We start from the raw sequence: 17135 nt of genomic DNA, 5'->3' as shown, positions 1-17135 counted from the left end.
TCTCGTCCGCCCGTATGGTGGCGCTGTCCTCATCCGCAGCCATTGTACTATCGTATCAATATGATGCTAAAGGAAGATGCCGAGCAGTACGCACCCTGGGCAGAACAAACTTCCCGGCCTTCTCCTTGGCGAGCAGCAGGGCACCGTCGCGGATGCCCGTGTTGCGCGGGAAGAGGAGCGAGTTGTCATGTGCCAGATCGGGCCGGTAGTTGGAGTTTGGCCTGCCCAGCACGGCGAGCAGCCCATGCAGGGCAGCGAAGCGCACGCCCCGGCCGCTGCTGCTGCTGGCCGGCTGCTCGGCCACCAGTAGTTTGCCCGCCAGCACAAACCGCGTCTCGTCCCGGTTCCACTTGAGCAGGTCGAGCGCCATCTGCGGAATGCCGTGCCACGGATGTGCTCGTACAGTGCCAGCGTGTTGCACATCTACCGGTGCAAAGCTGACCTGGCACCGACTGAGAGGCTCTATTTGCCGTTGCTATTTCTACCGGCTGTTTCACCCAAGACTGTTAGTAATAATAAAAAATTGCCTTTCTGAGTTATATTTTTTCTTCAGCACGAAGTTATGACTGGTGGAGGACACTAAAAAAAGACTTCGGACAGCACTGAAGACTACTTACATGCTGTGAAGGTGAAAGCATTGACTTCTTTTAAATCCACCCTTAGTGTACCCTAATCGAACTTAATCCCACGTAATCCACAGCAATCCAATGTAATTCACTGCAGTCTACTAGAATTCACCCGTAATCCATCACAGTCCACCACACTGCAACTCAGTATAGTGTAATGCATTCTTAATCCTACATGATCCACTCTTAATTCACCACAATCCACCAGAAACCGCCCGTAATCTACCACAATTCACTGTAATGCAACTTCATCAAATTTAAGCCAACTTAATCCACCTTGCAACTCTATTGCGAGTTGATTCAACGTGATCCACTCTTAATCCAACATGATGCACCTTACTGCAACTTAATCCAATGTAATCCACTCTTAATCTATTGCAATGTAACTTAATCCATCATATTGCAACTTAATTCAATGTGAGCCATGGAGCAAATTTTAATGTAGGTATGCATTACACATCTCCATGCTGACATTTCGATATGGTCACACAACTAATCGAGCCTTCTGAGCTTGTCCCGCTCTCAGTAAAATAAACCTGCATACAACTTTGTCTTTGAGTGGGGTTCGAGCACACGCCACTCTCTGGAAAAACGGGCCGTTGACCGACATACTAAACTACTCGGCCATGGATCAAAGCTAGGAGCATTGCTTGTAAGTAGTGTTTCGTCCCAGCTAGCATAATAACAAGTGCAGGTATAGATTTGCCTATATGAAAGATCGCTATGCCCGGACGAGACTAAATATAGTAGTTTCTGCACACACAAACCCACCCAGTCGAAAAGAATAACAGAAAGGTGTCCAGAACACGACAAAATGCCTGTCAATGACAGGGTTTTCTGTAGTACTGCAGTATTTTTCTGTAGTTCTGTCGTTATGACAAGGGACAGCACAATATTACAGAAGCTGTTGTTACTTCAAAAATTTCTGTTGTCAAATTCATGGCCAGAAATACTACAAACCTGTCATAATGACAGAGAACTTTCTGTTGTGTTTCTTCCCTGCGTTTGACCAGGTACAAGAAAGGTTCCATAATCACTCAATAGGTACAGGTCTGCACAGCGCAAGCGACCTTTGAGTAACGTGATCATCTGATCTTGTGTGTTTACGTTTTTCTGGTTCCAAGAAAGGGCAAGTGATCACTCGATAGGCACCTGCACTGCGAACTTTGAGTGACATGATCACTTGATAGGCATGTTGCGGTGCGAACTTTGAGCGAGCTTTGACTTCATCCCGACTTTGCGCAAGTGTATGTCTGTATGTCAGGGTCCAGCCACCATGGTGGCTCAGTGGTTATGGTGCTCGGCTACTGACCTGAAAGACTCGTGCTCGATCCTGACTGCGGCAGTCACATTTCAATGGAAGCGAAATGTTGGAGGCCAGTGTACAATGCGATGTCAGTGCAGGTTAAAGAACCCCAGGTGGTCAAAATTACATGGCTAGCAAAAGGATGAGGTTGAACATGCAAGCTAAAAGGACAGGCACCCTCCACTACAACGCCCCTCACAGCTCGAGTCGCTTTGGGACTTTACACCCCATAAAACCAAACTATATCCGGGTCCATAATATATATGCTTCATGCATGCTCAATTGCAAAAGTTTAGCCCAGACGCAGCATGGGTTGCATCGCAGTTTTTTTGCTTTCATGACAGGCATTCGTGCAGTTGTTTTTCTATCATGTTTTGACACTTTTTGTGAAGAGAATATAGTGATGCAGAAGCTGGCTGCAACATTCAGGTGTGGGTTCTCACCTTTCTCAGTTTGATGCTTCCGACGCCGACGTTGTTCTGCGCTCGCCTGGGGTTGACGGAGATGCTGGAGATGCGCCGCCAAATTTTTGTCGGGTTGCCCTCGCGCGTCAGCTGCGAGTGGAAGAAGCAAGCGCCGTGTGATGCCACTGAAGTTGGTATATTCCTGTTATGCATCTCCTGCCCGCAGTTTCGTTTCCACTATCGATGGCTCTGAATTGCTGACCAGTCTACAGACTGCAACAACTAGAGTGATAGCATAGGGTCAATGTCATGTCTCTCACCTGGTTTATTCTCTCCAGGTGCAGTTGGACACGAAGTTGGGCATCTCTCAGAGACTCCCTGTCCTGATGGGAGTACGGCGTCACCTTGTACAGCCGGCTCAGCAGCAGCGGATACCTGTGCATTTTTAGTTAAGTATTGTAGCATTCATGGACGTGTAGTTCCTCATCAATTTTGGTTTCATGTTCCACTAGCATATTGACTAGGAAATTCAGCCCTGTCCTTTGCACGCAGGTGTGAAAGAGAGAAAGAAGCTGTCGTGAGGAGATTGTGCAGCCTTGGTGACGAGAAGGGTTGTCACAGTGATTATTGAGAGATTCAGTGAAATGCGAATGTTGCGGTAAAGGTCATGGTTGTGCCGTACAGCAATGGAGAATGCACAGTAGGTTTCGTCGCATGTAAAGATAGGCGGAAGTTGATGTGTTGTGTGGGGCCCAGTGAAAGCAAAGAACACATACAGCTAGACTATGGCTAATTGGTCTAGAAACTGGATTCGACTGGTAGATGAAGGCACTCCATCATCACGTGGCTGCCTCCATGCTACTTCATGCCCTGCAAAGCTGGAAACAGCTCAAAGGAAGTTTTTGTACTCTAAATGGTTCAGCAATTTCTGGATGCAAAAAGTCAGCAGAGCTGTGCCATACCATTTCTTGGTGTGTGTCACTGTTGATGTTGTCACGAATAGTCGTGTGTGATAAATGAAACCATTTTTAATTGACGACTGTGGCCCTGTATACTTAACTGCGCAACGTGTGCCAAGATGGAGAAAGCTTTCTAAAATTCAAATGTTTTTCTTGTCACATATAACAGACTGACTCTTTTTGTTAAAAGTAAGGTTTATCTTTCAAGCATAATATGTTGCTGTATATAGTGTCTGAGAGAAACTGACGTCAAAAATGGCACGCCTCTGAAAGAAGGTGGAGTTGAAATGGGATGAAGGTATAAGTTGTGCAGGCAAGTTACATCAATACTGTATCAGCATTATCATTTGAATTGCCATGTCGCACATTCTGCCGTAATGAAAGTATGTATATCTTCCTGCAAGGTAGTGGGTTCATTTTGGGGGACAAGTGTTCCGAGTTTCTTTTTTCAGACGTGAAAGCCTTACACGCTATAGGATCTCACAAGGTATGCAGTGTGTCCGTTTTTAACCTTTGTGTTATGCCCCTCAGAATTTACCGGCGACTCAGTGGCCAATACGTCTGTACATAGCAGTTCTTTTCTAGAAACGATTCTCTGACGATCGTTGGAGAACGCTGTCATAGATTTCTTCATGAATGTTTTGTGGCTCTCCTCGACAAGGCACTGTGTTATGTACTATGTAATGGTATACTCACTTGGTAACTCTCTGGACGGGTGCCATGAGGAAGGCGGCCAGGTTCATCCTCCGCAGTAGAGTGTTTTCCATTTGGGAGACTCGCAGGAAGATGCGGAGGAGCTCCTTCTCTTTCTCCTGCGCCATCAGGCTTAGCGATGCGCTCGCCTAGAAAGGATGAGGAGTGCATTCTCTATTACATACAGGCATGGTGATGGGACACTTCAAGCAGCTCGAACAACGGTGCTTTTTCCACGGTTAATTTTCATCGTTGGTACCACTTGCATGGCTTTACGGAGTTAAGTGTGTACTGTGGGGACGCACTCGTCCTCTGGTTCGCTTTCCCACATTGCACCCCCTACTGTGGTTAGCATCCCCGCAACGCATCCCCGAGCGCACAGGGGAGGGCACTAGCGTCGCAGTGACACCAGCGCCACGGATGGCGTGTTTTGCCGCTCGCACGCGGGGGAAGACGGGTTCTCTTTGGCTCGGCACCGGGAAAGCGTGCGGACGTTTCGCTCGCAGCTCCGCTCTTCGTCGACGGGCACCTCTTGGTCGGAACTTGTTCCCGCCAAGCCCGTACCGTCCGGCCTCAGAGTTTTCCCTCTGCCCTATCGTGGGCGAACATTCGCTCGTAGCCGTGCTGGTGAGTCGGACATCCTCGATTCCTCAGTGTATTTTGTTGCTAGCTGGCGTTATTGTTGTTATAGCAATAAATGCCTTGTTTGTGTCAGCCAGTGTGTCGTTTCTTTGTTCTCGCAGAGCAACGCCCGCCGTGGTCGCCGTGCGCTCGGTAGCGTCCGCGACCACGGGGTGGGGTCCGCGTGGTTTGGACTGAGTCAGCCGCGGTTAAGCGGGGAGAACGGACTTATCTCCCCCCATTTTAAACCCCACAGTACATGCTCATGCCCATGGCAAGATCTGTATGGTAATAACAACAGTAATAATAATTGGTTCCTTAGCGTGCACGTGCACTGACATCGCACATTACATGATCGTCTTTCGCATTTCGCCTCCATCGTAATGCGGCCGCCGCGGCGGGTCATTTGAAAAAAAAAAAAAAACTTTGTTCATTTAGAGGAATCATGCATTCAGCAAAGCAGCAAACTGGGCAAGTTGTTATAATGTAATTTATTTTAACTAATGGTTTAGGTTCATCATTAAACAGTTTAGAAGAACAAGGAATGGAAGAACAGCATTCTTGTTATTCCTGGTGGTGACGGTGTTAAGGTGCAGGTGGGATCAACCTTATAATAATTGCATCTCCATAGCGCTGCCTTTTTTTAGCATGAGTTCTTTCGCATTATTTAACAAGAGCGTCATAGGTTTAGGTGATTATTTTTAACCTTCTTTCCCTTCTGTGAAAGTTTCGTCTGGTGAGAGCATATAGCTCACTATAGGTATAGGCAAGAGATACAGTCGGGAGCAATGTGAGAGGGAACAAACTTTTTGTGCAAAATTGCAAATTTTCTGGTTATTTCTTCACTAAATTTGAGAATGACTTTCAGGTGTTACACCAATTAGAAACTAGTTGAAACTAGTTAGAAAACAGAGAAAACTGTACTTGTAACGCATACTTGTGGAGCAATCAGTAAATGACTGTTCCCTCTCATATTGCTCGCGACTGTACCTACCATACATTTGGTATTGCACCATGTCCTGACATAGTGGCCTAGCTTAAATGGAGGACTAACAAAGTGCTCTTACCTGTCGGACGCAGTACGTCTGGTATGCCTGCAGCATACCGGTGGCTGCCAGGAACAGTTTGCCAATGTCCACCGTGGTGTACTCCTGAGAAGCATGGACACAACAGATCTTCAAACAGCATATACAAATTCCAGTCCCTCTCGATCTGAGTACAATTAGCTTTTATTGTATCTTCTTGCATTATGTGCGAACGCTTGCGGACTGTACAATATTAGTTCTAAAAAAATTTATTAGCTGCCAGTGCTGTGTCCTGCTCTGATGTTTGCGGTGTCAATTACTAGGACAACGCAAGGTGTTGGAAGTAGCGGCGACTCTGTAGCACCCTGTGATGCATGAAGCCGTCTAGAACGTACCTCATCTCCCTGCTCGCTGGCGATGTCGAGAGCATCCTGCAGCTTCTCGGCGAAACTGGCATTCACCTCCATCAATTCGTCCAGGTTGAGGAAGATCTCCTCCAGCTGTTGCTTGGTCAACAGGCCCGCTGTCTCGATGGGCTTGTAGAATTCCTGTGCAGCATGTCAGCCGGCAGCGATCAGTGGCTGGCCCATTTGCTTACCGGTTCCTTCTATTTAGGAGATCTAGTTCATGTTGTTTCACTATATGCACGGATGCAGCAAAGTGTTTGTGTTCTAGTTTGCAAAGAGTTTAATGCATAGCATTTCCATATATTCGTACCTTTTTCCATTTAGCAGCATTTTGTCTCCTTAGTTTAATAATGCCAAAGAAAAAGAAGATGCAACGCCCTGAACTGATTTTTCTGTTTCCCTTTTGTGAAACGTATGCTGTACCTCAAAGTGTTTTCCTTTGTTTTGTTTTTGATTTTTACTTGGCCGAAACAGGGTGGGCTCACGTACCTCTTTGATGATGCGTAGATCATGGCCGTACTTCAGTTCGGTCTGCACGATCTCGGTGATGATCTCCCGCCGCTCGGTGCGCTTCTTCTCACACTTGGGACAGACTAGCTCCTCTTCTCCGGTCACCTGCACCCGGCAGTGGAGCCAATATGTCACTGACTCCTCCGAATGGGAAGTGCGAATTCATTGCACGTTCTCCGCGTTGAGGCACACACACCTATACGCAAAGCTGGCATGTATCCTGGGCCCGTAACCAACTCGGGACCATCACAGACTTGGGCACCTGCTCTTCCCAAGTAAACGAACCAGACAAGATGCCTTGCAAGATGATAGGAGGACATATATGCTGAATTAGTCGACCTCTCGATGTAAGAACAGTGTTCATTATGTTCAGGGGAGGTGGATCGCAGTGCAAGCCAGGAAGGCTTTGTGACCCAGATGCTTTTAGTATCTGTCCTTACTAGAGCACTGCACGGGCCTCAATCTGAGGCCCAAGCCCAGCCCGGGCCCGAGACCTGAAGCCCGAGCCCGGCCCAGGCCCGCGGCTTCAAGCCCGGGCCCGGCCCAGGCCCACTAAATTATCGCCCTAGTGAGCCCGTCCCGGCCCGTGAATCCTGGAGTGAAGCCCAGCCCAGGCCTGGCCTGTTTCACAGTAACGCTTGAGATTTACTGCTCACTCTGAGCAAGTAGACTGCTACTAAACCGATAAGAAACTGGCCGACAAAGGTTCTGAAACCACAGTTTGGCTTGCAGAAAGTTGGTTCTTTTTAACCCAGAAGGAAGTGATTAAGAGTAGTGCTCGCCAGGCCCGTCTTTTGGACAGTGATCTCGTGTAGGTGCGCAAAGATAAACTCGGAAGCTCTGAGAGCCAAATAAAAAGGGCTGCATACGCGCGTAATAGACTACTTTGCATTCCCCCATGATTTTAATGAGTTATATTTTGCCGTCTGTAAGTATAAACATTAAAGCTGCCTAGCAAGCAGTGGGATGACATTTTTTTTAGTGAACGCGGTCTCACAGGTTGAACTCATAGCCGAGCTGGTCGCCTTTCAGCAGAAACGAAAAGCTAAAAGGCTTGAGTATTTCACGGTGTGTGTTTTGTAGACTATAAGCGTCCTTAACTAATATGTTCTTCGCGAATGCATTTCTAATAGTGTATAGGTATGTTTTGGGATGACGAACGATCGGTTGAATTTTACTCTTACTGTGGAGCAGAAGATAACGCGCGAACTACGCGATAACTTACAGGGCAAAACACTTTTTATTTTATTTTATTTTATTTGATACCTCAAAGGTCCCTGGTATGGGGCATTACATGAGGATGGGCATGGCAGACAACCAGGCAGAAGAAGCGAGGAGGGATAGATGCGGTTATGAGATGAGATTTACAAACTCTCGCGAGCTTTTGTGGCTATTTCATTTGCGAGACGTTCCGGTCAGCTGATCAAAAATAAAACCAAACGCGCTTTAGTTTGTGAATTTTCTCACATGAAAAAAATATAGCTATAAAATAAAAGCTACGTTTTTGGGGCTCCCAAGGGGAGTCAGGCTGTGAGAGACACCGAAGCAGAGGGCTCCGGATCATTTCGACCGCCTGGGTTTCTTCAACGAGCAATGATACTGCAAAGTACATAGCTGTCATGCTTGCCACCTAAATAGAAATGCGGCCGCCGAGGCTAGGAGCAAACCAAAATAAATAAGTCAATGAATAAAGCTTAGTTTTTTTCTCAGCGCGTACTATAACCCATAGCTCATCCGTGTCGCTGCTCCAATGCCGCAGTTGTGTAGTACTTCACTCTGCAATAGTGAATGAATAGTCGGACACCAGCCGTTCCTGTACGGACCCAAGCCCTACCCGGGTCTACAGCTTTAAGCCCGAGCCCGGCTCGGGCTCGCAACTTCAGGCCCGGCCCAGGCCCGGCAAAACAGATCATGTCCCGGCCCGAGCCCTACCCGGGTCTGCAGCTTTAAGCCCGAGCCCGGCCCGGGCCCGCAACTTCAGGCCAGGCCCAGGCCCGGCAAAACAGATCATGTCCCGGCCCGCGGGCCGGGCCCGGGCTTTCGGGCCGGCCCGAGCCCGTGCAGTGCACTAATCCTTACTCTTCTTTTGTATGTCATAGTTATCTCCCTATTATCGAACCCTTGTGCTTTTTGGTGAAAATGTACCAACTTTTGATTCAGTTGGCTCTAAATTCTTTTTTTATTGCGAAAACAATACTACTTGCACTTTCACGCCGTTGCGTGGCGCGGCCGGTGGCCACCATTGACCTTCATTTGACCTTGATTGCATTACATTGGATTAGATTGGATTGGATTGGATTCTATTGGATTGGATCGGATTGAATTGGTTTGGACTGCATTGGATTTGATTGGATTGAATTGTATAACCGATGCATCACCACAAGTCTAACCACAAGCACCACCATCAGCTACACTACGAGCTGTACCATGGCGTACGTACGGATATTGCTTTCGCAATTACCGGGCTTAACCAAGCTAAGCCACAGATTTTTGTTTGTGTCTTCGGGCATTCTGACAATCTTTGTTGACAACCGCACACGTCTGTTGACCAATAGTCAAGGGTTGCCCCACCTGCTGGTCGCAGTCGGCGCAGCGCTGCTCCTCGCTGTTGCCGGCCGCCGGCGGGTCCAGGGGCTCGCTGTACCGGTCGCCCCCGATGCCGCTGTCGTTGCGCTCCACGTCGGCGCCCGTCGGCTGCGGCCAAGGACGGCCACATGGTTAATCGCCGCACGCATCGATTAACGGCGGCGGCAACGCGTTCGTTTTGACACGCCTGGCGCCATGTTGGGGCTCGGCCCGCGCGGCACGCACTGGGCCCGCTTCGCCCATTGCTGCTGCCGCTGACCCCGGCACTGCCAGCTGCTACGTACAGCGTTACCCAAACTCCCATCTTCTTACAAACCTCTCCGGTTTCCGTGTAAATTATTTTTCGAGATTTTAAGGAGCTGAGGCTGCTTTAATTGCCGATAAAATCAACGGTTAATGTGCATGCGGCCAGGAATGAGCGTGTCCTCTTGTACCGCCAGCGAACACTTCCTTGTGGCAAGCATGCAACGGTACAACTTTTATAGCCGACGCGATCGGGTTTCCGTACCCTTTTACGGCGCTTCCTGGAGGATTGGTGTTCAGGACCTGTCTGATCGTAAACATTTTACGATTAAAGTTATTCAAGCCGTGCTTAGTGACACTATAGCATCAGCGAACCTCGCACTGCGTTTGGATGCGTGCAATAGGGGATGTGTATCTGGACACGTACTGTACATGCATAGTAAGATAGCGGCAAAAGCCCGTTGTTCCGAGTCGTAACGATACCTCCCGCGACGGCAGCAATCTATCACGACCATCAAGATTTAATTTAGGCCTACGGCGCGCCTAACCTTGATAATACGTTCTCGAATGAATGTTATTTCCTGACGCTAAGCCAGTTAGACCAAACAAAAAATTCACAGTGGCAGTGCGATAGCATTAGCAGGTGTTGATGCTTTACCGGAAGTGACGTCGCTTCCGGTTTAGTGACGTCCCTCCATGCAGCCAGTGGGCGAATTTTATGACCAGCGACGCATTTTGATGCAATATGGGGCTTCGAATGATTAAAACCATCAGAATATCCTAACCTGCGTGCAGTGATTGGTGCCGTGCTGGACAGAAACCCCGCTCGGGTCACACAGTAGCAGTACGCGTAAATATGACACTGGGGCTACACCCTCGTCCATGCTTCGTGGATATTCCTTGGTGCCAGCGTGACATGCTTGGTGTACACTCACGATTTTGTCGAGGGCGGCATCTTCTGCCAGGGCCTCGAAGGAGACGGTGTCCCCGACTAGGTTCTCGAGGCCTCGCTCCTTGGCGTCCTCTAGGTACCCCAGAATATCTGCCTTTGAGGCTCCCTCAAAGAACGACTTCTGCGGGCTCTCGAACGACAGCAGTTTCTTCTCTCCTGCGAAAGAGGCGCGCACCAGGTGTGAACGGCAAGGTGTAGTTCACAAAGATGAACGGGGCGGCTGTACAGCAGTCACACAAGGCAACGCGCGCTGGAGAACGAAAAAGCAACCAGGGGATGTGTCAGTCTTCCAGGAGACCGATAGCTCAGGACACCCGTATCAATCACCACTGTCGATTCCAGCTTTCAATTGGAATTATTTGCTGTTTTAATATGATGGGGCCTAATTGGCACGCAAAGCTCTAGCATCCCACATAGTGCACTGACAGACAGTAGGCTAAGCCCAGCAATCCGCTTGAAGAGTCACTGTTCGCGACGTTAGAAGCTCATGATGGGACCCTGTGGCGTTACTCTGCGCGAATACTTGAAGAGTAAAATGACGTGAGCGTATGGCGGAGAGTGTCAAGGCAACAAGCTAAAATGCTGTACTTTTGCTTTGGCCTGCACTAAGGCGTCAAACGCTTCCCAGAACGTCATATGTTCCAGCTCCCAATATTTGTTTCTTTCTTGAGCGCATGTCAGTTATTAAGGACACGTTCCTTGAAAGGTAAAGATGCAAGTCGGTCGATCGTCGTCTTTTGATGCTGAACCCGACGCCGCGGTTTCGAGAAGCACGTGTGAAAAAAAAAAAAAATGATCGTGCACATTGTGTTTCTAAATATGTCGGCGACCTCCAGTACTACACATTACAGCTTCCGAGCCATGCTCACACAAAACCTCGCATATTGCGAAAAACGACGGCGGCTGCACTCAGTTTTCCGCCACCGGTCACAATCGGCATCCCAACGCTCGCGATGAGTGAGTGGCGTAACGGTTGCTGGAAGGGGGGGGGGGGGGGGGGGGGGGTGCTGCAAACGAGGCACTGAAAGGGAGGGGACTGCGTTCCACTGGGTCGTTTTGATCGGCTTGTCGTTACAGCGCAGGGTTTTGCCTTCCGAGGACCGTTTTTACGGCGCGGACACCCAACGGAGGAGGGTTTCCGGCGCACGCGCGCGTGCAACCGCTGTCCGCCGGCAGACAATGGCCCCCGCTGCTCGCGTCTGGAAGCCATCAAGGACCATTAAGAGGCGGGTCGTAAAAGGAGCGCACGCAAGGTCTGATCGGGGTGTCGGAATGCGGTTGGGGGCTCGCAGCCTTGGCGCTGGCTGCTGCTCCCTGATGGGGCAACCTCGGCGAAAGTGGTATCCGGGCCGCTTCCTGCACGGCTGCCGGCATGTGTGGCGTGCAGGGCTCAGGGTACGTAACGGGCCCTTACGCAAACGGTCTGGCTACAAGGTGCTTCAGACGGCCGGGTATACGAGTGAGATTAGTCGTGTTTTGAGAGACAGAGCTGGAAGCTTTGATATGCATATCTACTGGAGTAACGTTTTAAAGCTTCTGCTATGTAGGTCACGTAGTTTCGAGCTACTTTGCTCGAACACTTGCTACACTTGAACACTCGTACACTTGCTGCACAGTGGTGTCTTTAGTGTAGACTCAAGCCACTATGAATTTAGCCTGTTCCTAATGGATTCACACTAACGAACTAGCTTGGGCGTAAATTCGCTTTGACTCGCACCGCTACCAGTTATCCAGTGTCACTTGGCATTCCCTGTCCCGTCCCAGCCGCTGCTCCCCATTGCTCGCTGCCCCAGATCCCCAGCCTGGACGGGACTGAGGAGGCCACGTGGTGCTTTCACCGCCGAATGACGTGTGCTGGTGGGTGCGACTGCGCGCGGTTTTCAAATGATGCGCGAGGTGGCCAAGTTCGTTGCGCCACAGCGCCGACCGTAATCGCGTTTTAAAAATTCTAAATACTGGTATGGATATTGCAACGGCCAGCTGCTACTCTCTCATTTCAACCTGGCGCCTAACTATAATAGTCTGAAATTTAACTATTAGGATCACTAACTATGGTTGACATGAGTGGCCTATTTCCTGACATCCACCATTACTGGTGTTACATGCCGCAAAAACCATTTCTATACTCCAAAAAGCCTATTTTTAAAAATTACTGGCAGGCTTGACTGAAGCAGTCCGTGTATAATCCGTGTTTTGCTTCGACCACGAAACCAGTCTCCAGTGTGCATGAGGGCAATAAGGGACACGGTTCCTTCAGGTCTCGCATCTGCGGACAAAAGGAGAGAGACGTCCAGCGACTGCACTCACTGTGCTGGGGCTGCGGCGGGTGGTCGGGCAGCTCCTCGTAGACGGGCTCCGGAGGCACCTCGCAGTCGTCGTAGATGGGGCCGTCGGGCGTCGGCGGACACACCACCGAGGGCAGCGTGTCCGCGTACACGGGCTCCTCCTCCCCATCCTGCGCCTCGGGGCCGCGCACGTCCGACTCCTCCTCGCTCCGGAGTTCGCTGCTGCCGCCGCTGCTGCTGCTGGTGGTGCTCAGCGACACGTAAAAGGTGGACGTGCTCTCCTGCAGCATTCGGGCGGGGGCTATAAATACTGCCGGGGTCGCATCGAGACTGCTCTGATACACGGAGCACCGAAACATAGCTCGCAGTAACCACAATCGCCCTAGAAACGTGACGTCATCTGGCCCTATACGCACGAGCGGTGGCGAAAAAGGGTGAGCTGTAGGTTGCATGACATATGTGACTAGGGGACATGCACCTTTAAAAACTCGCAGGGTGAAGAACCTTATGAGCTGGTCTCTTTTGGCGACACATTGGCAGCGTTCGGGGAAGGAATATATACCGACGATGTTTTCTTACGCGTTACTAAAGCTTGCTGTCCAATTGGCCGCAATACACGCTTCACACAGTGTTACGAAACAAGCAGTGAGAAGGGCGCCAAACCGAGGTGCGTTACCCGGAGTCAAGTAAAGAGAATGTTCTGTCGCACAACAGTCACTTCTCATTGCTCTCCACCAGTACCATGGGCAGTTCGACTCTGATCTTTCGTTGGTCAGTCGCCAGCTGCACGCTTCCAGCATTCGTCCACGCCGCTGGACCTGAACAGCTATACATCTGTACGGTCACTTTTGAATAGCCACAAAAAGACCCCTTGCAGATTGTCTAAACATGTGTGGCTTGCGCTGCATTGGACTGCGCTTGTGTGTGGGACAACGACCAACAAGAACAACGTACTCGGAGGGGTCATACTGTGGCCTACGACCCTGGCGAGGCACCTGCGCTCTTTGGTTTCACTGTTTGCCCCTTCAGCGCACCGCTCAGCAAGCAACTCGCTGGATTCACTTCAGCTGTATGACATCATACCTTTGGCGGCGTGGACTTGCGCTGGACCGCCACCGGCGGCGCGGGCAGCAGCGGCACCAGGCTGAGAGGGGCGAACAGCGCCCGCGCCGAGTCCCCGTCCAGCTGTGGCGCCGAGTGGCGCATGCGCGGCCGCCGCTTGGCCGGGCTGCGGCGCACCGGGTAGCTGCCGCTGAGCCGGCCGTGCGAGCTGATGAGCACCCGTGTGCCCGTGCTGGTCTGCGTGGTCACCATCACGGTGCCGCCGGCCGCCTGCTCCGAGCCCGCGGCGGCCGAACCCTCCGGAAGGAGCTCGTCTGCGCACCAGGGGCCATACATCAATAAAACTTCTTTTTGGGCTAGTTAGTGCATTTTGAACCTAAGAAAAGGAGCAGCGCCACAGCATGCAACCAAAGACGATGAAAGGAGAAGACACAAACGCTTGTGTCTTCTCCTTTCTTCGTCTGTGGTTGCATGCTTTGGCACTGCTCTTTTTCTTAGGTTCAAGGGTCATACAGTCTGTTAGGCTGAGGCAGCGGACTCGCAGGACGCTCAGTGCACGCGTAAAGGCCAGAGAAAACGGCTCATTGACGTCACTGGCGACTTCAACTGCTGTCCGAGGTCTGCCGACAAACACGCGGCGTTGTCGGAGGCTAGTATTCGCCCTTTGTCATGCACGCTGGAAATCGTTGTTGTTTATTTTTGGCCCTTCAGTGCAAGATCACTGCATGGTTAGGCGGATTTGTCTCCTAGCACGCGTGTTTCGTTATGCATTGCATGACGCCGCTGTACACAATACTTCCGTCGACCGTTGCGGGCCACCAACCGCGGCAGCACAGGACAGGGCGCTTTGCTGACGATTTTGAGATCACAATTAAAGACCCGACCGACAAGCGCAAAGCGCAAAAGCGAAGAACCAGACGCTTGTGCTGTGGCGAAATAAAGCAGACCCTTTAGCTGAATGTGTCAATGTCTCAGAGTGTGTGACTGTATGCACCGACCGATAGCGTTATTCTCGGCGTCAAAACTACTGCGAAAAATTCAGCGTTCAGATTTTCCTTTCAGATACACCAGGAATACTGAAATGCCTTCCATTAGGCACCTGCGCACCCATTTGGAAGAAATGTTTATGTATCGGGCTGTATACCGTAAATTTCGGTATACAGCTGGCGGGCTATACAGCATTTTCGTTTTCAACATCTTCGAATGGACCATGAAAGCCATGCATGATACTGTGTACTGGATAGGGACTATACACACCGGGAGCGAACTACGGACCAGGTGCGGACTATGTAAAAAAAAAATGCTAAAATTTACCCATGCACCCTACACACTCGGTGCGGGCTGTAGATCGGAAAATTACCACAGTTAACGTTTCGAAATGTAGTAACTCTGAAGAGCGGAATTTTTGCCGGCAATTCATAAAACTGCTGAAAATCATGTTTTTTAAGGAAACAAGTCCGGAACTGTCGAAAATCTGATCTTATAAACCGTGCGAGTCCGTTTTCACGACTTGCTCTGTACCGAGTAACAGCTACCAGAAATTGACCAAACTGTCTGGAGCATTTCAAGGGTGAAAAATTGACGTCTATAGAAACGTACGCGAACAAATTTAAATGGGTTGCATGAGACTTGAAACGTTTTATCCACGCAAGGGCAGAAAACATAATTCGTATTTCTCTTCTCTCTATTTAAGCGCTCTGAAGGGTAGTGTAGGGCGTGTAGCCAATTCTTTCATGTTTTGGTTATACAGCGTTATATATTTCTGAACATACGTTTCAAAGTGATGAAACAGTGATTTTCGGCAAGTTTTGCACAAAATGTAAGGGAAATCAATATTCTACGTCCATCTGACGGGCACAACATTTTAACCTGTTCTTACGCATTAAGCCTCAAAATATTCAGCGACTGCTATGCAAGACCATTGTATCCCTTGCCTCGTACATTTAATAGCAGCCCTCAGAAGACTTCCTCTCGAACCATCGCTAAGGAAATTGCACGGAGCAATACAAAACTGCTACCGCTATACACGCAACGTCAGTTTACGCGCACGCAGCCAGTGTGAAGCAGAAGACTTCTTTAGGCGGGCCTCTTCGTTAGAGGATGTGACGACGTCAGCTTTGCCATTAAGTCGCCCATATACTTTCCTCCATCGCTCGGGCAATTCGTTCCCCTGGGAAGCTGTACGACGCCCACACTACGACGCACGCCTCGCCGATTTGCGGTGCGCGTCACCATACAGCGCGGTCATGCATCGTTCAAGAGACAAAAAGCCCGTGTGCACGTCTTGGCTACCCTTCCGAGCAAAGTCCTTGGCATCTTCGTTGCAGGTATAGTCAGCTCGAGACCGTGATTATGACCGGGTGGTGGTGATCCGTGAGCCAAGAACGCTCGCTCGTTGGATTAGCGCGACGTTTGCGACGACGGAGCCGTCGAGCTCGCGGGGACGCGAGATTCTACAGCTGATTGGTTTGCAGCCGCTTAATGCACCGACAATCGAGACTGGGGCGACCGCTGGGGAGGAAAATCCGGTGGCAACAACCTTGATTTCTTTGCGGGGCTGACTCACAGCGGAAAACGGAGGAGGGGGGGGGTGGTTGCTGCTTCGTTCCGTCTCACAGCAGGAAGGGCGGCGTCATGTATATGCATTTGAGGGCAGGCCCTCACGAAGTTAGGCGTATATGTTTTTGGCCAGGCTGTGCGCCCTGTCAGCTGTTGCATGTCGGTGGGGTCTGGCGAACAGGTGCGCATTTGTACCGGCAGTACTACAGTTGAACCTTGTTATAACGAAGTTGAAGGGGCCCTGCGATTACTTCGTTATAGCCGTGGCTTCGTTATAACCATTGTTTCACTATCAACAGTTTCGTTATAACGAGGTTCGACTGTATATACTCGCAAACGTGATGCTTGCCTTGTGTCTTGTTTGCAACTGAGGCGTTTTCGTTTTCTGACCGCGAAATGATTGATTTCCGTAAGCCTCGTAGCGTAAATGAGTCTCGCCATTAGATGGGCGCCATAGCCGCGCAATGCATGTTGCTGGTACAGTGCAGCATATCATATATGAAAGAAAAACATCATAGACTTCTGTAATATTCTCCGAACTCAAGTCCGGGAAATGTAGAGTGAAGGTGCATGGTACGACGATCCTGACTCATGCTGACACGGTATATCTATAATCAGTTTTTAATCGCGCAGCAGCAAAATTATGTTATAAGAACAGCATAACAAAGAGGAGGGACCGACGTCTGGATAGCGAAGATGCTGTGGGAAGAAATAGAAAGGGCAATGCGTTGACCCAGGGAATGCGTTAGCTGCTTTAGCCAGGAAACCGCGGGTCAGGACGGAAGGACAAAGAACGAGAGAGTCCGTTGACTCCTCTTTGCTTCAACAGTGCGCCCCCCATGCCTGCTCTAAGAAAAGGCCGAAAACCTTTTCCCTCGTATACCAAATGAGCGTGCC

General features: G+C 50.0%; 2 protein-coding genes across 3 annotated transcripts in view; one reads left to right on the top strand and one right to left on the bottom strand.

Annotated features, from left to right (window-relative positions):
* The window catches only part of LOC149342027 (ankyrin repeat and IBR domain-containing protein 1-like), a 54225-nt gene extending 49912 nt beyond the window's left edge, over nucleotides 1-4313 (top strand). Inside the window, exon 22 of the mRNA XM_089544335.1 lies at nucleotides 2675-4313. Within this exon, the coding sequence (XP_089400461.1) occupies nucleotides 2675-2723 (49 nt within the window). The 3' untranslated portion in view covers nucleotides 2724-4313. The remainder of the gene's footprint in view (nucleotides 1-2674) is intronic.
* The window catches only part of RhoGEF64C (Rho guanine nucleotide exchange factor at 64C), a 128527-nt gene that overhangs the window by 2183 nt on the left and 109209 nt on the right, over nucleotides 1-17135 (bottom strand). For both annotated transcript variants that reach the window (XM_089544333.1, XM_089544334.1), the window contains exons 3-13: nucleotides 13701-13993; nucleotides 12640-12898; nucleotides 10316-10488; nucleotides 9123-9245; nucleotides 6531-6656; nucleotides 6030-6182; nucleotides 5677-5760; nucleotides 3992-4137; nucleotides 2657-2771; nucleotides 2376-2486; nucleotides 95-370 (exon numbers count right to left, since the gene is read on the bottom strand). In XM_089544333.1, coding sequence (XP_089400459.1) covers nucleotides 95-370; nucleotides 2376-2486; nucleotides 2657-2771; nucleotides 3992-4137; nucleotides 5677-5760; nucleotides 6030-6182; nucleotides 6531-6656; nucleotides 9123-9245; nucleotides 10316-10488; nucleotides 12640-12898; nucleotides 13701-13993 — 1859 coding nt within the window. The remainder of the gene's footprint in view (nucleotides 1-94; nucleotides 371-2375; nucleotides 2487-2656; nucleotides 2772-3991; nucleotides 4138-5676; nucleotides 5761-6029; nucleotides 6183-6530; nucleotides 6657-9122; nucleotides 9246-10315; nucleotides 10489-12639; nucleotides 12899-13700; nucleotides 13994-17135) is intronic.

The sequence above is a fragment of the Amblyomma mixtum genome, chromosome 5 (genome assembly GCF_055824585.1).
Source record: "Amblyomma mixtum isolate Tamu chromosome 5, ASM5582458v1, whole genome shotgun sequence".
Lineage (NCBI taxonomy): Eukaryota > Metazoa > Arthropoda > Arachnida > Ixodida > Ixodidae > Amblyomma > Amblyomma mixtum.
The sequence above is the reverse complement of the archived record's forward strand: the minus strand, read 5'-3'. Positions and strand labels throughout refer to the sequence as shown.